A 20,646-nucleotide genomic window follows, 5' to 3' on the forward strand; every position below is an offset into this window, starting at 1 on the left:
CTGCAATGGGCGCGGGATTCCAGGTGAGGGCGGGGCCTGGGCGCTATGTGGGCGTGGCTTGGGCCGTGCGCGCGCAGGGCGGGGCGGGGCTCGCGGCCGTGGCGGGAAAGGGCGGCGTGGCCGGGCCGCTGCCGGGACCGGGACCGGATCGCGGCCCCGAGCGGGCCCGGGGCCAGGGATGGCGGTGCCCTTCGTGGAGGACTGGGACCTGGTGCAGACGCTGGGTGAAGGCGCCTACGGGGAGTGAGTGCGGCGGGGCCGGGGGGCGCGGGGTTGCTGCCGGCCGGGTCCGCCCCTTGCACGCCCCTGCCCTGCCCCTTGCGCGGCCGCTGTCCCCTCTGCCCCCGTGTGCCACTTGCGCACCTCCTGTTTGTCCCTGCGTGGTTCTGCGCGGCCACTGCGTGCCCGCTGTTTGCTCCTCTCTTGGCCATCACATGCCGTGTGTCCGCCCACAGCTTGCCCAGTCCGCGCTGCTCGCCCATCACATGCCCACTGTGTGCCCGCTCCGGTTGTGGCACGTCCTCTGTGTGCCCACTGCTCGCCCATCACACCCCCTTGCACCCCTGTGTGCCCATCGTGCACCTCCTCGTGCCTGCATTCCCTGCCTGTTCCTGCCCTCTCCCTGTCTCCAGGGGCACCATTTGCTGCCCATTCCCTGCCCGTTCCTTGCCTCCAGTGGCAATATTCCCTGCCTGCTGCCATCTTCAGAGGCAGAATTTTCTCCCCATTCCCTGCCTGCTGCCTGTCACTGGGGGAAGCATTCCCATGCCCACTCCCATACCCATTCCCTGTACCGTGCCCACCGCAGGGTGCAGCTGGCCGTGAACCGCCGCACCGAGGAGGCCGTGGCCGTGAAAATCGTGGACATGAAGCGCGCGGCCGAGTGCCCGGAGAACATCAAGAAGGAAATCTGCATCAACAAGATGCTGAGCCACGAGAACGTCGTCCGGTTCTACGGACACCGGCGGGAGGGGGCCACTCAGTACCTGTTCCTGGAGTACTGCCGCGGCGGGGAGCTCTTCGACCGCATCGGTGCGGCATGGGCTACCCGGGGATGTAGGGGCAGCGGGGCATCCTAAATTGTCATCCCCACACCGCTGAGCACTGCTCTTCCCCTCTTCTTCCCCACGTGCAGAGCCGGATGTCGGGATGCCAGAGCCAGAGGCGCAGCGGTTCTTCCAGCAGCTGATTGCCGGCGTGGTGAGTGCTCAGCAGCGGCAATGCCGCGGGTGCCAGCGGTGATTCCTGCCCGGCACTGACCCTCTGAGCCTTGCCGTGATTCCCACATGGCACTGATCCTTGCCGTGATTCCCACATGGCACTGACCTTTGCCATGATTCCTACATGGCACTGACCCTTGCCATGATTCGTACACGGTGCTGACTCTTGCCATGATTCCCACATGGTGCTGACCCCTGATCCTTGCCATGATTCCTACATGGCACTGACCCTTGCCGTGATTCCCACATGGCACTGATCCTTGCCGTGATTCCTACATGGCACTGACCCTTGCCGTGATTCCCACACCATGCTGACCCCTGATCCTTGCCATGATTCCTACATGGTGCTGATCCTTGCCATGATTCCCACATGGCACTGACTCCCTGACCCTTGCCATGATTCCCACACCATGCTGACCCTTACCGTGATTCCCACACAGCACTAAGCCTTACCATGATTCCCACATGGCACTGACCTTTGCCATGATTTGTACATGGTGCAGACTCTTGCCATGATTCCCACACCATGCTGACCCCTGACCCTTGCCGTGATTCCCACATGGTGCTGGCCCCTGACCCTTGCCATGATTCCCACTCAGCCCTGCCCCTCCCCTGCTCCTCAGGTGTACCTGCACAGCATCGGCATCACGCACCGGGACCTGAAGCCGGAGAACCTCCTGCTGGACGAGCGAGGTGGGGGCAGGCGTGTCCCTCTCCGACCTCCATTAAGTTTTCATTTCCTAATTTGTATTTTTTTATTTGAGTGTTCAATTTAAAGCTTTAATTTAAATGCTTATATTTTGCATTTGATTTTTTAATGTAAGGGTCCAATTGTATTCTGAATTAAATTTTCCTTTACGTTTTTAATTTAAAAATTTTTTACATATTTTTTAGCTTAATTTCTTAATTTAAGCTTTTATTTGAATTTCTTCTTTTAATTTCATTTGTATTTTAATTCAAATTTTCAGGTCAACTTTTAAACCTAGAACTTTAGAATCTTAAGTTTAAATTCTAGTTTGAATTTCTTTTAATTTTATTGGTACTTTAATTCAAATTTTAAGTCAACTTTTAAACTTAGAACTTTAAAATCTTAACTTGAATTTTCATTTTAAGCTTACTTTCAATTCAAATTTTTAAACAAACTTTGAGTTTGAATTAATAAATAAAATTTTTACTTACGATTTGATTTCTATTTCAATTTGAACTTGCATTTTTCATTAATTTTGTTGCGGGGGTGGGTTAATTTTGACTTTTGATTTAAAGTTTTAACTCGGCTTTGCTTCTGTTTGGGCCCAGACAACCTGAAGATCTCAGATTTCGGGCTGGCCACGGTGTTCCGGCACAACGGGCGGGAGCGGCTGCTGAACAAGATGTGCGGGACCCTGCCCTACGTGGCCCCCGAGCTGCTGCGGCGCCCCGAGTTCCGCGCAGAGCCCGTCGACGTCTGGGCCTGCGGCGTGGTGCTGACAGCCATGCTGGCCGGAGGTGGGGATGGAGGGATGGAGGGAGGGATGGATGGAGGGATGGATGGAATTCACAAAGGGTGATGTGCTGGTGGCCGGAGGTGGGAATGGATGGAATTCACAGGGGGTGATGTGCTGGTGGCAGTGCTGGCCGGAGGTGGGGATGGATGGATGGATGGATGGATGGATGGATGGATGGATGGATGGATGGATGGAATTCACAGGGGGTGATGTGCTGGTGGCCGGAGGTGGGAATGGATGGAATTCACAGGGGGTGATGTGCTGGTGGCAGTGCTGGCCGGAGGTGGGGATGGATGGATGGATGGATGGAATTCACAAAGGGTGATGTGCTGGTGGCAGTGCTCGCCGGAGGTGGGAATGGATGGATTCACAGGGGGTGATGTGCTGGTGGCTGGAGGTGGGAATGATGGGATGGATGGATGGATGGATGGATGGATGGATGGATGGATGGATGGATGGATGGAATTCACAGGGGGTGATGTGCTGGTGGCAGTGCTGGCCGGAGGTGGGAATGGATGGATTCACAGGGGGTGATGTGCTGGTGGCCAGAGGTGGGAATGATGGGATGGATGGATGGATGGATGGATGGAATTCACAGAAGGTGATATGCTGACAGCCATGGTGGCTGGAGGTGGGAATGGGTGGAATTCACAGAGGGTGATGTGCTGGTGGCCATGCTGGCCAGAGGTGGGGGTGCTGGGATTTATAGAATTCACAGAGGATGATAAGCTGATGGCCAGAGGTGAGAATGTTGGGATGGATGGATGGAATTCACAGGGGGTGATGTGCTGACAGCCATGGTGGTTGGAGGTTGGAATGTTGGGATGGATGGAATTCACAGACAGTGATACATGGCCTGTGGAGGCTGGAACGCTGGAATATCTCTAGGAATTAATGGAATGCATGTGACGTGTTCAGGGGGTGTGGGGGACATGCAGGAGTGGTGCAGAGGACATGGGGGAGTGTTTGTGGAATGTGCATGGATGTATGTGTGGAATGCAGAAGGGGTGCACGGGTGAAGTGTGTGAGGGTAAGTGCCTGGAGTGCACCAGGGATGTATGGGATGGGGAAGGGGTGCACATGAGATGGGAGGGATGTGTGAAACAGAGATGGAGTGTGTGGGATCCATAAGAGAGATGGGACATGCATGGAGGGGGATGCCTGGAATATCCATAGGGTTGTATGGAAGGAATAGAAGGCTGCAGAAGGGGAATGTATGTGATGTGTAGTGGGGGGTGTATGAGAGGCAGAGGGGAGGTACAGGAGGCGTAGGAGGAGTTTGGGATGCATAGAGAGGTATGGGAGGCATAGGAGGAGTTTGGTATGTATAGAGAGGTATGGGATGTGTGTGAGAAACCATGGGATGCACAGGGAGGTTTGGGATGCATGGGGAGCACACAGGATCCATGGCAGGGCAGGGTCACCTGGCACACCACATCCCCACAGTGCCACGTGTGTGCCCGGGGGATTGTGGCACTGGGGGTGACAGCAGTGGGATCTCCTGGCAGAGCTGCCTTGGGACCAGCCCAGCGACAGCTGCCAGGAATACAGTGACTGGAAGGAGAAGAAAACCTACCTCCCACCTTGGAAGAAGATTGATTCCGCTCCCTTGGGTAAGCACCTGGCACCCAGCAGCTCCCTAAATATACACACAAATATATAGCTATATATACACACAAACACATACATATCCACACACACACCATATTGTGTTCCACCCCCTCGTCTCCCCCAGCACTGCTGCACAAGATCCTCACGGAGAGCCCGACGGCGAGGATCACCATTCCTGACATCCAGAAGGACCGGTGGTACAGCAGACCCCTCAAAAAGGGTAAGGGGCTGCGGGGGAGCGCGCTGCTGCCCCCGGATTTGGGGGTTACTTGGTGTCCTGTCCCTTTGCAGATGTCAAGCGGGCTCGGCTCTCCTCGGGGGGAGTCACCGACTCCCCTGGAGGCTTCTCCAAGCACATCCGATCCGATACAGACTTCTCACCCGTGAAGGGAGCACTGGGGTGAGCCTCTGCTTCCCTCCACACGGGTTTGCAATTCCTTGCACGCCTCGGGGCTTTCCCGGCATTTTCTGCAGGAGGTGGTCGGGTGGAAACCCCGCACAACCCCTGCGATCGTCCCAGATCCTGCAAAATCCCATGCAGTTCCCACATTGGGCTCTCTCCAGCTCTCCTAACCCTTGTGTCCCCCCTTGCCTTGCAGTGAGGACAAGGCAAGCTATTCCACGTCACAGCCGGAGCCCGGCACGGGCGGGCTGCCCTGGGAGAGTGGCACGGGAAGCATCGACCAGCTGGTGCAGGGCTTCAGCTTCTCGCAGCCCGCCTGCCCCGAGCACATGCTGGTCAACAGCCAACTCCTGGGCACCCCAGGCTCCTCCCAGGTCAGGGGCTGCGGGGGGCACCTGGCACCACTTGGAATATCGGGGTGCTGCCTCGCGGTGCTTGGGACGCGGCTGGGCGAGGTTGATCCTCTTGGGATTTCACCTCGCGGTGTTTGGGGCGCAGCTCGGCATCAACAACGGTGTCAGGGTGCACCTTGCAATGGCTGGGGGCTGCTCTGTGCTGCTTGGGGTGCAGCTTTGCCTGCTGGGGAATATTGGAGGTGTAACTTTTTGTTATTTATCACCTCAGGTGCAAGTTTGCAGGATTTGGGGCACAGCTTTTCAGTATTTTCAGTATCAGGGTGACACTGCCATGGCCTTGAGGTGCAAGTTTGCAGGATTTGGGGCACAGCTTTTCAGTATTTTCAGTATCAGGGTGACACTTTGCCATGGCCTTGGTGTGTTTGGGGGCAGCTTCACATCTGATTTACAACACTGAGGTCCAACGTTGCATTGTATAAACTGGGGTGCAACTTTGCATCCCATATATGACAATGAGGAGCAGCTTTGCCAAATTGATAACATCAGGGAGCAGCTTGGCAGTGTGGGGGGTGTGGCTGGGTGAGGTTCATCATCTTGGGGTGCAACTCCGCAGCATTTGGGGGGCAGTCTCATCCAGTTTACAACATCAGGATCCAGTGCTGCACCTTTTATACTACTGGGGTGCAGCTTTGCCGTAGATATGTAAGATTAAGAAGCAACTTTTGTTGTATTTATAATATCAGGGAGCAACTGTTGGGGCTGTTGAATATTTACCACCTGAGGGTGTCAGGTGAAGGATTTGGGGTGCAAATTTGCAGTACTTTTAGTGTCAGTTTGTCACTTTGCCAGAGACTTGAGGGGCAGTTTCACATCTGATTTACAGCACTGGGGTGCAACATTGTGCTGTGTAAAATATTGGGGTGCAACTTTGCATCATAAATACCACATTAAAGAGCAACTTTGCTGTATATGGAATATCAGGGAGCAGCTTGACAAGGCTGGGATGCAGCTGTGAGTTTTGATCGTCTTGAGGTGCCACCTCCCAAGATTTGGGGTGCAAATGTGCATCATTTATGGCATCAGGGTGCACTTTGTGCTCTGTGGTGTTTGGGGAGCAACTTTGCATCTGATTTACAGTATCAGGGAGCAGCTTGGCAGCATTGGGGTGCTGCTGGGCAAGGTTTGTCGTCCTGGGGTGCAGCCTAGTGGTATTTGGGGCACGATTTTGCAGCATTTTGAATAATAAAACACAACTTTCCAGTTCCAGGGTACAGCATTTGGGAGGCAGCTTCACATCCAACTTACAATATCAGGATCCATCATTGCACTATTCATACCATTGGGGCGCAACTTTGCATCCTATGTGTGTCTAAAGAGCATTTTATGATACCAGGGGCTGACTTTGCAATGTTTGGGATGTCGCTGTGCAGCGTTTCTACTCTTTGGGATGTGGCTGTGCTCTTTGGGACGTGGCTGTGCAGCGTTTTTACTCTTTGGGATGTGGCTGTGCAGCGTTTCTGCTCTTTGGGATGCGGTTGTTGGCTTGTGCCATCAGGGGGTGCAGCTTTCCAACATTTCCTCACCGAAAGCCAGGATGTGTCAGAGCTGGGGCTGGAACCTGGTGGGATTTGGGACCTTTTGGCGGGGTTGATGACCCCTGGAATGTTTTTTTGGGGCGGCAGAGCCCGTGGCAGCGGCTGGTGAAGCGGATGACGCGGTTCTTCACCAAGCTGGACGCCGACGGCTCCTACCGCGCGCTGAAGGAGGTGTGTGAGAAGATGGGCTATGGCTGGAAGATGAGCTGCACCAACCAGGTGGGGGTCAGGGGATGGAACTGGGGCTGGCACCCCCTGTGCTGGGTCATCAGGGAGTCATTCAAGGCATTCCGCCCCCTTTGCAGGTCACCATCTCGACCACAGACAGGAGGAACAACAAACTCATCTTCAAGGTGAACCTGGTGGAGATGGAGAGCAAGATTTTGGTGGATTTTCGCCTCTCCAAGGTGTGTGGGGGGTCAGAGGGGGTGGTGGGAGCTTTTGGCAGGTGCAGGGTGGGGAAGGACCACGTAAAGTGGGTGCAGGGTGGGGGTGACCACAGGAGGTGGGTGCCAGGGAAGGGAGGGGTGTAGGGGATGTCAGCCCCTGTCTCTCCCCACGCAGGGCGATGGCCTGGAGTTCAAGAGGCATTTCCTGAAGATTAAGGCCAAGCTCAGCGACATTGTCAGCACCCAGAAGGTCTGGCTGCCTGGCACCTGAGCCCTCACACCCCTTCTCTGCCTCTTCCTTCTCTTCCTCCACCTCCTCCTCCTCTTCTTCCTGGCTGCACTCTGGCAGCAGCACCCAAATACTGTGAAGGTGTCTGGCCACCTGTTTTAGGTTTTGAAGGTTCAATAAAGCCCTGGGGGACACGAGGCAAGGCTGGTTGCTGCAAGGGGGAGTTGCACGGGGTTGTTCACTCTGAAACCTGCTGATGGCGCATCTTTCCTCATCCGGGGTAAATCCCACTGCGGGATCTCTGCCGAGCCCTAAACCCGCCCCAAAGGCTGGGAGCTGACCCCCTCCCCCCCCGCCCCCATTCCTGCCCTGTCTCAGGGCAGTGGCTGCCCTCATTTTCCAACCTCTCTAATTGCTTTTCGGAAGGACTAACGAGCCCGAGAGCTGCCAGGGGTTGTTAGCGCTGGAGCGAGAGAGGAGAGCCAGGGATTAACCCCATCCCCCCAAAAAGAGCATCCCCCCCAAAAAAAACCCACCCCAGGGTGCAAACCCTGAGATATCACCACAATTCCTCCCTAAAACTGCATCAGTGTTTAATCATTGGGCTAAAAAAAATGCATTTTTTACTTGTTTACCCCTTCTTAAATTATTATTTTTTTAATATCCCTTTCCCCAGCCTTTTTGTTTCCCTGGTGGGAACCCCCCTTGGGCAAAGCAATTAGCGGCGATTTTTTAATTGCATATTTATATTGCAGCTGGGGAGCGAGACCCCGGCAGCGGGCGAGGGAAGGCAGGAAGACGCCGCGCTCCGACCTTGTTTGCTTTTCAGCTGGGATTAAGCACTTTTAATTGTCCCAGAGATCACAGATTGCGGCCAGGGGGGATAATTAGGCTGAATACAAGGTTTTCTGGTTCATTCCCCCCAGGAATTTATATTTCTAAGGGCATGAAAAAGAAAATCTTTGGGAATGCCTCGGGAAGGGAGGGCTGTGGAGGGGTATGAGGCTGGACACAACTCGTTGCATGAGTAGGTCTTGCTGTCAAAACAAATTAATTTTTCACCTGTTACCTGCTGTAAATGGGATATTTTGGGGGGTCACGAACACATCCCCTCCTCCCCAGGATGCTTCAGGGGAGGCTGGACGCTGCCTCTGCTCCACCGCGGTCTCGTGCATTAACCAAGCTCCATTCCCATGGGAATCACTTTCAACCCCAATTTTTAGGCTCCTTTTGGATTTTTAACTCCGTGGAGAGGATTATTTTCCTCTTTCGGGGTCTGTGGGGGAAACTCGAGGGGGATGAAAGGTTTGTGTTGCTCTGTGGCCGGGCGGGGGGGGCTGTGCTGAAAGCGCCCTTTGTGCGGCCCCGCCGGGGACCCGGCGCGCTCGGAGGCACCGGAGCGTGGCAAATCCCAAAACCAACAGCACGGCCAGGGCGGGCTGGGGGCTGCTGCCCCCTCCTCATCCCAAATTCATGGCTCTCCAGTGGGCACAGGGGGTTCTGCCAGCCCTCAGCTCCTGGCAGCATCCTGGGAGCGGAGTTTGGGATGCGGAGTTGGGGATGCGGTGCTGGATGCAGGATGGAGGGTTCAGGGATGGGATGTAGGATTTAGGACATGGAGCATGGAGGATTTAGGATCTAGGTGTTGGTTGTGGGACAGAATTTGGGATTCAAATGTGGTACATAGGGTTTGGGATGGAGGTTTAGGGTGTAGGTGCAGGATGTGAAATGGAATTTATGATGCAGATATGGGACTTAGGATTTAGGCTATGGATGCAGGATTTAGGATGCAGATCCAGGATGCAGGGTAGAGTGTTTAGGATTTAGGACACAGATGGAGAATGGGGGTTGGAGGATTTAGGATCTAGGTGTTAGTTGTGGGACAGAATTTTGAATTCAAATGTGGGACATAGGATTTGGGATGGAGGTTTAGGATGTAGGTGCAGGATGTGAAATGGAATTTATGATGTAGATATGGGACTCAGGATTTAGGCTGTGGATGCAGGATTTAGGATGTAGATCCAGGATGCAGGGTAGAGTATTTAGGATTTAGATGTTGGTTTCGGGATTTGGGACACAGATGGAAAATGGGGGTTGGAGGATTTAGGATCTAGATGTTGGTTGTGGGACAGAATTTGGGATTCAAATGTGGGACGTAGGATTTAGGATGTAGACACAGGATGGAGGGTTTAGGATGTAGATGCAGGATGTGAAATGGAATTTGTGATGCAGATATGGGACTTAGGATTTAGGCTGTGGATGCAGAATTTAGGATGTAGATTCAGGATGCAAAACAGAATATTTAGGATTTAGACATGGGACGCAGCAGAGGATTTAGGATGTAGATGGTGTTGTAGGAATTAGGACACAGGTGCAGCTTTCAGGCTTCAGATGTGGAACACAAGATTTAGGATGTAGATGTGGGACATAGGATTTAGGACATAGATACAGGATCTGGGACAGATCCCAAGAGAACTTGGGATGCAGATATGGAACATAGAATTTAGAATGAAGATGCAAGACACAGGATGGAGGCTCCAGGATGCAATTGTGGGATAGAAGACTGAGGATGTAGATGTGGGATAGAGCACTTAGGAGGTATTGGAGACTTGGGATTCCAGATGTAGATATGGAGGACTTAGGATGCAGATATGGAACACAGGATTTAGGACATACATGGAGGATGGTGGTTGGATGATTTAGGATTTAGATGGGGACACAGGATTTAGTACGTAGGTGCAGGATGCAAGACAGAAAACTTGGGATGCAAAAGTGGGACATAGGATTTGAGATGTAGGATTTAGGATGCAGGACTTAAAAATAAAGATGTGGGATATAGGATTTAGGATGGTGGATGGAGGATTCACAATGTAGGTGCAGAATGCAGGATGGAGAACTTAGAATGCAGATGTGGGACAGAGAACTGGGGATGTAAATGCAGGATAGAGGATTGAGGATGCAGGTGGGGGACAGAGGATGCAGGACACAGAATGGAGAAGCCAGGATGCAGGTCTGGAATGGAATATTTGAAATGTAAATGAGGACATGGGATTTAGAATATAAACACAAGATTAAGGATTTAGGATGCAGGTGTAGGATATAAGATTCAGGACATAGATGCAGGATGGGGGATCAAGGATTTAGGATGTAGATGCAGAACACAGGATGGAGGATTCAGGATGCAGATGGGACACACAGGACTTGGGATGCACATACAGGGTGCCAGATGTAGGGCACAGGAGAGACTGTAGGGGCCTTTAGGATGTGGGATGCAGGATTCAGGATGCAGACAGGAATTTAGGAAACAGAGAATTTAGAACACAGGTTCCCAGATGCAAGGTGGAGCATTTAGGAGGCAGATGCAGCTTTCCAGTCACAGAACATGTGACATGGATGCAGGACACAGGAGAGGGGCTGCAGATGTGGGATGCAGGACATGGGACATGGGATGAAAGGGCAGATGCAGAATATGGGGTACAGAAGTAGAATTTGGGATGCAGAGGTGGGAGATAGAACAGGTGGTGAGGGACATGGAAGATACAGATGAAGGATGTACAGGGCATGGGTTGCAGAAGAGGGATTTGGGATGCAGAGGTGGGACACAGGAGATGGGATGTGGATGCAGGACATGGAATGCAGGAGTGGGATTTAGGGTGCAGATATGGGATGGAGGTGCAGGACAAGGGATGTTCCAGCACAGAGCACCAGAGCTCAGCCCCAGCTCTGCACAGGGACTTTGCAGCACCCCTGGAGATGGGGAGTGCGTGCAATGAGCTGGGAAATGCAAACTTCCAAGGAAAAAATTATCTCTTTCCAAGCCCATTCAGACATTTTGCAGCTCGTCCCCCATCTGGGAGGCAGATTCTGGCCTTTGGCCACATCTGCCTGCCAGATGTGCTGGGGAGGGGAACAGAGCCCCTGTGGATGGGAAAGCTCCCCACTCCCTGTGGGCAGGCCAGGTTGGGAATGCAGCTCTACCATATCACACCTGCTCTGGAGAAAGGCCTGCATGGCACCAGGAGCAGTGGGAAGGAAGGACTGGATGGGACCAATCCAGCCTCAAAAATGGCTTTCATTCAATTCAGCTTTTATCCTGTGGCTGGGGGAGGTGACAATGAGACACAGCCAGGGTGCAGCTATAGGGCCACGGCCCAGTATGGCCCAGTGTGCCCCAGTAAGGACCCTGAGCTAAACTCACCCAGGGCCCTGGGCGGGGTGGGAGCTTCTGGTGAGGCCATACTGGACCTTACAGGGGTTGTTGGTGCCCTCAGGATCCAGGCAGCAGGATGGGGATGTGGGAGATGTGGGATGCAGGAGGTGGGAATGTGTGGAATGCAAACACAGAGTTTGGGGTGTAGGTGCAGGACAAGGTGCAGGTGTAGGGGGGGGCTGGATGCAGGTGCAGATGGAGGATGTGGGATGGAGGTTGCACATGCTGGACACGGTGCAGATGCAGGATCTGGGATGTTGATTTGGCATGCAAGGATCAGCATGCAGAGTGCAGGATGCAAGAAGCGGGATGCATAGGGCAGGATGTGGGATGAGAAGTTCAGATGCAGGGTGTGGAATGCAGGGCACAGGATACAGATACAGGATTTGGGATGCAGGATGCAGCTGCAGGGTGTGAGAAGTGGGGTGCATGGTGCAGGGTGAGGGATGCAGAGTGCAGATGCAGGACATGGAGTGCAGGGCTGAGGGTGCAGATGAAGGATTTGGGATGCAGGAGGCAGCCACAGGATGCTGATCCAGGGAATGGGTGTGGGATGCAAAAGCAGGATGCAGTTGGAGGGTGCAGCTCTAGGATAGAAGGAATGGAATGCAGAATCTAGAGTGCAGGATGTAGATGCTGGATTCAGGATGGAGATGTGGGGTACCAATGAACCTCCAGGATGGTGATGCACCACCTCAAGCAGAGAAGAATGGTGGAAGCATTTCCCATCTGATTATTAGGGGCAAATGAGAGAATTTCCCATAACATCAACTTTTTGGGGACTAGAAATCCAGTAGGATTCCAGAAGATTTTTATTTTCTGAACTGCCCCCATCAGCTCGGTGTCTCCAGGACAGAAACATTTATTTAGAGAAAAAAAACTCCTAAAGCTGGAGCAATTCCATCTGAAGACACCCAAATCCAGCATTTCCCTCCTCTCTCCTTAGCATTTCCCACTGTGGAGGTGCCTGAGGGGCTGCATTTGTTGGATTTTTAACTCAGGAGATGTTTTAGCTCTTACAAAAGCATCGCAGCAGCCTCGGGAATGCCGCCACATTAATAAAAGCAAAAATGCAGGGGAGTCTGTTAAGGAAACTCCTGCAAAAATCCCTTCCAGAAACATTGTGGGCAACATTAGCTCTTGGTTTGAGCTTTTTTCCCATTTTATTTCATTGGGAAAATGCGTTTTGGAGGTCATCACGTGCCCAGAGGATGGTGCAAGGTGGGTTTTTGCAGCAGGTTTGGCCCCCAGATCCTCCTGTCAGTATCAGAGAGGGGTTTTGTGGGGAAAAACCTGGAATTTACAGCTCAAAATTGCAATTTTCAGGTTAAAACCTACAACAATCACCCTGAATTGAGGATTGGCACTGTGGATGCAGCCTGGCAGTGGTGCCAGCGACACGGGTGAGGCCCCAGCAGTGCCTCTTGCCTGGCAGGCAGGAGAGGGAGAAAAATGCTTTAAAAAGGTAAAAAAAAAAGCTCCAAAGCAGAAGGCTGAGGTCATTTTCTTGGCGAGGAAGTCGGCTCCTTCCAAATGCCTCCGGGTCGGGTTTAATATCAGCAGAAACATTCTTGGGCAGGGTGGGGAGAAAGTGCTGCTCTCACCATCGAAAGCAGAACCCTCAAACCCCCAAATGCCCTAGGAAAAAAACCCCAAACATCCTAAAACCCCCAAAATCAGTTCCCCAACCCCCAGACTGCTTATTTGGAACCTCTAGGTGTGGAGTAAATGAGTATTGGGGTGGGAGAGGTGGGAAAACAGCTGATGGAGGAGGGGAAAATCCCCCCTTGGAGCAGAGAACTGAATCTTTAAAGTGGGTTTTGAGCATCATCTGGCCACTGCTGGGATTTTTGGTATCTGTAAAGGAGGAAAGTGAGGGGGTCTGGCAGGGAAAATGCCATTTTTCCCATTGTCCTGGAGAGTTTTATCATCACTTCAATCCCTCCTTGATTTAGCATCATCTCGGCGGGCTCAGCACCCAGCAACAGCCCCTGGGGCCAAGGGACCTGCGTGCGAGGAATATCCTGCTGGAAAATACATCAAAAAGGAGGGGGAAATGAAATGGATTTCATCTGCTCTGCTCTGCTCTCAGGGCTGCCTGAGAAGCTCAGGGGCTGCCAGTGCCTTGTGCGAGCCCTCGGCCGCCTTGCGGAGCTGTTGTGGCTTTTCCAGGGATTTTACACATTAGGAGGGGGTGGTTTGACCGTGTTTGTTTTGCTAAACCTCACCAAAACCCAAACCAGAGCTCGGAGGGAGGAGGAGGAGGCGGGAGATGCAGGGAAAAGTTATTAAAAAATAGGGGCAAAACAAAAAACAGGAGCTGAAGTGGGGGAATGAGTTTGGGATTGCAGCAGAGCAGGGATGTGGCAGTGGGAGAGAGGCAGTGGGTGGCAGAGATGTTGCACTGGCAGGGATGCTGCACCTTGCTGGGGATGTGCATCCCACCAAAATCAAGATGGGAAAAAAATTCCCCCGGGGAATTGGGAGGATAAGAAGCATCAGGAGGGCTCTGATCCCACTGGGAGGGAGGCTGTGAGGCGATGCTCTGGCGTGGAAGGGGATTTTCCTTGCTTGCACATTCCTCCCATCAGCACCAGGAGCCATCTCCTCATGGGTCTGGCCCCGGTGCTGCAGCCCCACAGCCCCTTGCTCCTTAATCCCGGGACTTTCTCCCTGATCCCTTTGCTCTGTGCTCTCTGCACCCCATAGCTGCCATCCCTCCTTTGCTAAAGTCCTGCTCATGACATTCCAGAGCAGCCCTTCCCAAGATTTGCCCCATCCCAGCACCCAGAGCTTCCCCTCCAGCCTTTTCTAGGGACAGGGCTGCTGCCAGGCTGCCCTTGGGTGCAGGGTTTGGGGTGGACTCCACGGGGTTGCTCCAACTTCAGGCAGTGCTGGGAAGACCCAGCAGCAAGGTCCTCTCCTGGGAAAAGGCCTGGGAAGTGTTGCAGGGTGCAGAGAGGTTCGTGGGATGCAGGGATGCAGCAGCTCACAGGGATGCTGGCAAGGCCCAGGGATGTTTATGGGATGCAGCAGAACACAGGGATGTTTATGGGATGCAGGGATAGAGCAGCACTCAGGGATGCTGGCCATGCACAGGGATGTTTATGGGATGCAGCACACAGGGATGTTTATGGGATGCAGCAGCACCCAGGGATGCTGGCCATGCCCAGGGATGTTTGCAGCATCCAGGGCTGTTTGCAGCAGTGTGCAGGGTTGCTGCAGCACACAGGAATGTTCAGGGTGTGTGGGATGCCAGCAGCACACAGGGATATTGGCTGTGCACAGGGATACTTGTGGCACACTTGCAGCATGGAGGGATGCACGGAGCCACTTTACAGAACACCTGCAGCAGTTTTCAGGCTTTCCATGCCTCAGTTTCCCCTTGCTGGGAGCAGGGCTGTTGGTGTGTCCGGACTCAGCCCCACGGGCCGTGCTGTGCCCGCCTGGCTGTCGGCTCCACACTTGGCCAGCAGCCAGGGCAGTGCTGGGGCTGCTGCTTGCCAGATGTGATAAGGAAAGGTTTGGCCCAGGCTGGAAAAAAGAGACAAAAAGAAGAGAGGGAAAATAAAAAAAAGCAAAAGCAAAGCAAATTCCTTGGCAAATCAAAGCAAAATGCGTGCACACGGCCTTGCATCCAGCCATCCGTCTTGATAAGGGGCTCTGGGGAGGAGAAGGAGGAGGAGGTGGAGGAGAAGGGGAAGGAGGCAAGCTGACACTGGGAACCTGACAGCAATCCCACTTCATGGCAAAAAACCTGCCAGATTTCCCACTGCCAGCTGAGGAGGGGCCCAGACCAGGCGTGCCTCAGTTTCCCCACTGCATGCATGCACTGAGGTGTGGCAAAGGGGTTAAAACTGCCTGGGAGGGGTCAAACGGGGCGATTTTCTGCCGGGTTTTATCCAAAACATATGTTTTCACCACTATTCCAGTTATCTGGGATATTTCCTGCGTGTTTGCTCCTATGGCAACCAGCCCAGCATGAAAGACCCATTTACTGGGCCCGGGGATAAGGAGCAGCCATATGGTGTCAATTTGGAAGGAGCTCCATCCCCTCCACCCGGCCCTGCTTCCCCCTCCACCACAGCCTTGGCCCCTCCAGACACATCCACCATGAGCAAGGTCCAGCTGGGGTTGGAAATGGGCACCCTCAGCAAGGTGAGGTGGTGGGTTGGGTTTTGGGGAGCTCAGAGGAGGTGGAGATTGGCTGCAGCAGCGACCTGGGATCCTTCAGGGGACAGGGATGGAGTGAAGGAGGCTGCAGCACCCCCTGAGATCCTTCAGGGGACAGGGATGGAGTGAAGGTACCTGCAGCACCCCCTGAGATCCTTCAGGAGACAGGGATGGAGTGAAGGTACCTGCAGCACCCCTTGAGATCCTTCAGGAGACAGGGATGGAGTGAAGGTACCTGCAGCACCCACATGAGATCCCTCAGGAGACAGGAATGGAGTGAAGGTACCTGCAGCACCCACATGAGATCCCTCAGGAGACAGGGATGGAGTGAAGGTACCTGCAGCACCCCCTGAGATCCTTCAGGAGACAGGGATGCAGTGAAGGTACCTGCAGCACCCCCTGAGATCCTTCAGGAGACAGGGATGCAGTGAAGGTACCTGCAGCACCCCCTGAGATCCTTCAGGAGACAGGGATGGAGTGAAGGTACCTGCAGCACCCCTTGAGATCCTTCAGGAGACAGGGATGGAGTGAAGGTACCTGCAGCACCCCCTGAGATCCTTCAGGAGACAGGGATGGAGTGAAGGTACCTGCAGCACCCCCTGAGATCCTTCAGGAGACAGGGATGGAGTGAAGGTACCTGCAGCACCCCCTGAGATCCTTCAGGAGACAGGGATGGAGACAAGAGACCCACAATGCTGATCTGGGATCCACCAGGAAGATAAGGATGGAGACAACCTCCCTGCAACACTGAGGTACATCCAGAAAGAAGGCTGAGGACAAACTGCCTGAATTGTGGGCCCAAGGTCTGCCCAGGAGACCAGGCTGGAGAGAGCCTCCAGCAGGGCTCATTCCAGCTTGGCCTGGGGCAGGCAGGTGCTGGAGAGGTCACGGGCCACAGAACCTTTTATCACCCTCAGAACCCTCTGGAGGGGTGCAGGGGCTCTGTCCCACCCCAGCAGTCTGGGTTCTTCTCAGAGATAACCCCAGTGCCCTGGGAAACCCAACAGTCGCTGCATGGGGAGGTTCTTTGCTCCTTCCTAAACACTGAGGCAATTTTTGGTGCCGAAGCAGCTCCACGGAGTTAAATGACCAAAAGACAGGAAAATTAAGCAAAATCACCCTCTAGTCTGCTGGAAAAAAAAAAAAAAAGTAAAAAAAAAAATTATTTCCTAATAATTCTAATTTTCTTTTGTTGCCAGTGGGTGTTTGCTGCAGGGGAGATGATAAAGCTGGGCAGGACCAGGCACGGCGTGGGACAGGGGATTTTGGGAATGATTCACTCCCAAAGCCTCCTGCAGAGGTATTTCTGATGAAAAAAAAAAAAAGCCAAAATAGATTAGTTGAGGCTTTTTAAAAGAAAAATAGAGGTTTTACAGAAGTGACCCTTCCCACCAACCTCCCCAATTTTCTTTTTAATAAGGAATAAAAAGCCTTTCAGCCAAAAAAAACCTTTGCTATGAAAACGTGTGTTTGGGTCAAAAAGCCACTTTTTGCTGGGGGAAAATAAACCAACAAACCCCCCCCAACCATTGCATGAAGTGATGGGCTGGCAAATCTCACAGGGACATACAGCTTCTTTAGAGGCAACGTCTCTTCTCCTCTTCTTCTCTTCTCTTTCCAGTCCTCCTCATCCTTTAGTCCTTCTCCTCCTCCTCCTCTTTCCCTCTCCTGTTGTCTCATCTTGCTTCTTCTATCCTCATCATTTTCATCTTGTCTCTCCTCATCTTCTCTTCCCAGGTGATTGTTTCCATGTGTGCTCCATCCCAACACCGCTCCAGCCTTTGTGCCCTGTTCCTGATCCATTCCCTTGGAGTGGAAATCCCAGGATTCCCCACTCACACACATTGCCTGCCACTCTGTAGGGCACATTCAGCAGCTGATGCCACCCAATGCCACCTGCACTGCCAAGGCTGGGGAGCACCAGGCTGACACCAGCTGACCCCTTCCCAAAAAGGACCCAAACCTCCCCTTGATGGAGATCATTGGATGCCAAAGGGCATTAGGGGGTTGGGCTGGCCCTGTGGAGAGGCACAGGGACACAGGGCCATGGGACTGAGAAAAGGGACTGGGAGAAGAGACTGGGGCAAGGGACCTGCTGGGATCTGGGCCAGGGTGAAGGGACAAGGACAAGGTGACAAGAACTGGGATGTAATGATGGGGACAAGGACAAGGTGATGGGGACTGGGACGTAATTATGGCGACAGGGAGAGATGATGGGGACTGGGATGAGTGATCCCAGGGGACAGGGCTGGGATGATGGGACCTGGACAAGGTACTTGCTGGGGTCAGGAGAATGGGAACAGGAAGGAGGTGCCTGCCATGGATGGGATGATGAGAACCAGAACAAGGAAGCTGCTGAGGAGGTGGGAACTGGAATGAGGTACAGCCAGGGACAGAATCCAGGGGACCACAAGAAGGAACCCAGCGGAGCCCAGCATGGCCTTGGGGAGCATCTCCCAGCCTCAGCCCCTCGGCCGTGAGCTCTGCATCAAGCCCTCAGCAGTGCAGGCAGGCACAGGGGGCTTGGTGTGGCATCCCCGACCCCTCAGCAGTGCAGGCGAGCACGGGGGCTCGGTGTGGCTCCCCCTGAGCCCTCAGCAGTGCAGGTGAGCATGGGGGCTCAGCGCGGCTCCCCTCGAGCCCTCAGCACTGCAGGCCAGCACGGGGGCTCGGTGCGGCTCCCCTGAGCCCTCAGCAGTGCAGGCCAGCACGGGGTCTCGATGTGGTTCTCCCCGACCCCTCAGCAGTGCAGGCCAGCACGGGGGCTCGGTGTGGTTCCCCCCGAGCCCTCAGCAGTGCAGGCCAGCACGGGGGCTCGGTGTGGTTCTCCCCAAGCCCTCAGCAATGCAGGCGAGCACGGGGGCTCGGCGCGGCTCCCCCGAGCCCTCAGCAGTGCAGGCCAGCACGGGGGCTCGATGTGGCTCCCCCGAGCCCTCAGCAGTGCAGGCCAGCACGGGGGCTCGGTGTGGCTCCCCCGAGCCCTCAGCAATGCAGGCCAGCATGGGGGCTCGGTGTGGCTCCCCCGAGCCCTCAGCAATGCAGGCCAGCACGGGGGCTCGGCGCGGCTCCCCCCGGGCGGCGGCGCTGCTGATCGGCTCCGCGGGGCCGGGAGCGCCGAGCGCGGGCAGCGGGCGCTCGGTGCCGGGGCCTCACTCCCACGAGCGGATGAAAGGCTCCCTGTCCAAACGGCATTAGACGCGCTGCGAAGGCTCATTCCCGATCGGTCACGCTCCGAGGCGCAGCTGCAAAACCCCCTCCGGGAGCCCGGGATGCTCCGGGGGCTTTGTTCGGAGCAGCCCCGCTTCCCGGGGAACCGTGACAAGACGATGGGATTACGGGGCAGGAGAAATGAAATAAAATAAAACCCAACCTCGCTGGGACCACGCTGGCTGGGCGGAAAAACAAAGGGGACCCTCAGATTCCCCCGTGCTCCTGCCAGGAATGATGGCCCCACCTGGGCGGGGGGAAGGGGCACGGAGAGGGCTTGAGGATCCCCGAGGAGGGAGGGTGGTTTTTGGGGGTGTCCCCCCCATTTCTGCTCCCAAATCCCAGCACTTAACAACTTGCAGGGAAGCAAACCTTATGAGGAGGGGAAACCTTGCATGGAGGAAAAGCTTGTGAGGAAGGAAACTTCACGAGGAGGGAAACTTGCAAGGAGGTAAAGCCTTGAAAGGAAGGAAACCTTCAAGGAAGAAAACCTTGCAAGGAGGAAAACTTTACATGGAGGATAAACTTTAGGTGGGGGAAAATATCGCAAAGAAGGAAAATCTTGCAAGGAAATAAAACTTTACAATGAGGAAACCCTTAGACAAAGAAGGAGATCTTGCAAGGAAGGAAATACTTGAAGGAGGAAATCATTTCAAGGAAGCAAAAACTTTCAATGTAGGAAAATCCTTGTAGGAAGGAAAATTTTACAAGAAGGAAAACCTTTGACAAGGAAGGAAATCTTGCAAGAAGGAAAACCTTTGACAAGGAAGGAAATCTTGCAAGAAGGAAAACCTTGAAGAGAAAAACCTTCCAAGGAAGGAAACCTCACAGGTTTGGAGGGAGTGAGCAGGTTGAAGGAGAGGTTCTGCACCTTCCTTCTGGGAGCAGCCTGGTCCCTCCTGGCATAGGGCCCGGCACGGTTTGGCTGAAGTTAATTGGGTTAGTGAGCGGCTAAAGGGCGTAGCTTGTCCGGGCGCCTGCTCCCTAATGAGCATCTCATTTGAATCTATGCAAAATAGCAGGGAGCATGGAGACATGCTAATTAAAGTGATTGCTGTTCGCTAATTAAGCAGCAATTCTCCTGCCCAAGAGGGTATTCTCATGCAAATGCGCTCAAGGAGGGGAAAACATCGCCCCAAAAATTGTACAGGGAGAAATTGCAATTTGGCACCGCCCCTGGTCTGCCAAACACCTTCATTATGATCCTCATTTTGAGTATTTTTATCCCAAAAAAACAGACTTGGCCGTCTCTTCTGTGCTGAGAACAATCCTGAAGCCTTCATCTTTTCCAATGGCTGCCATAAATCAAGTCCTTTAACTCCTCAGCTGTGCCAACCTTGTTTTCGTTTTATTTTGGGGAGTTTTCTTCAGATTATGGGATTTTTAATCTGTTGAGGATTTTTCTACTCTTAATTTTCTTACTTTTTTTTCCCCTTTCACACTTGTGGAAATAATGACGTCCTACAGGAAACCTCCTGAGGGATAAAATTAGGGCTGGTAAACACAGGGTAGTGCAGCGTTTTGGACTCACAGGTTTGTCTGAAAACCATGAGATTTTATTTCAACTCTAGTTTTTTTAGGGGGGGTGTTAAGCTTATATTTTCTTTATTTTTAAACATAGCAACTGTGTTTCTTTGCAGTCCATGTGGTGCTGAAGCCTTTACTGGTGAAACTCTCCTTGGGATAAATCCCTTTCCAGCTACCACTTGTGGATGTGACCAAAACACAGCAAATTCCCAAAAAACAAGGCATGTTGGGCATATTTGGGT

At 53.4% G+C, this 20,646-nt stretch overlaps 1 protein-coding gene across 2 annotated transcripts; it reads left to right on the forward strand.

The window, feature by feature from the left end:
- Positions 1-95: 95 nt before the first annotated feature.
- CHEK1 (checkpoint kinase 1) lies at positions 96-7,484 on the forward strand. 2 transcript variants are annotated; one of them, XM_071449682.1, is made up of 12 exons: positions 96-243; positions 809-1,032; positions 1,136-1,200; positions 1,844-1,913; positions 2,517-2,705; positions 4,213-4,317; positions 4,440-4,535; positions 4,607-4,715; positions 4,915-5,092; positions 6,757-6,888; positions 6,975-7,076; positions 7,234-7,484. In XM_071449682.1, the coding sequence occupies exons 1-12, from the start codon at positions 179-181 to the stop codon at positions 7,327-7,329; spliced, it is 1,431 nt and encodes a 476-aa protein (XP_071305783.1). In that variant the 5' UTR covers positions 96-178; the 3' UTR covers positions 7,330-7,484. The 2 variants fall into 2 exon arrangements, with proteins under 2 accessions (XP_071305783.1, XP_071305782.1); XM_071449681.1 differs by lacking the exon at positions 96-243 and having other exon boundaries at positions 274-1,032.
- Positions 7,485-20,646: the final 13,162 nt, after the last annotated feature.

The sequence above is a fragment of the Agelaius tricolor genome, unplaced genomic scaffold (assembly GCF_023055355.1).
Source record: "Agelaius tricolor isolate 1412-34295 unplaced genomic scaffold, bAgeTri1.0.p SCAF_29, whole genome shotgun sequence".
Classification (NCBI taxonomy): domain Eukaryota; kingdom Metazoa; phylum Chordata; class Aves; order Passeriformes; family Icteridae; genus Agelaius; species Agelaius tricolor.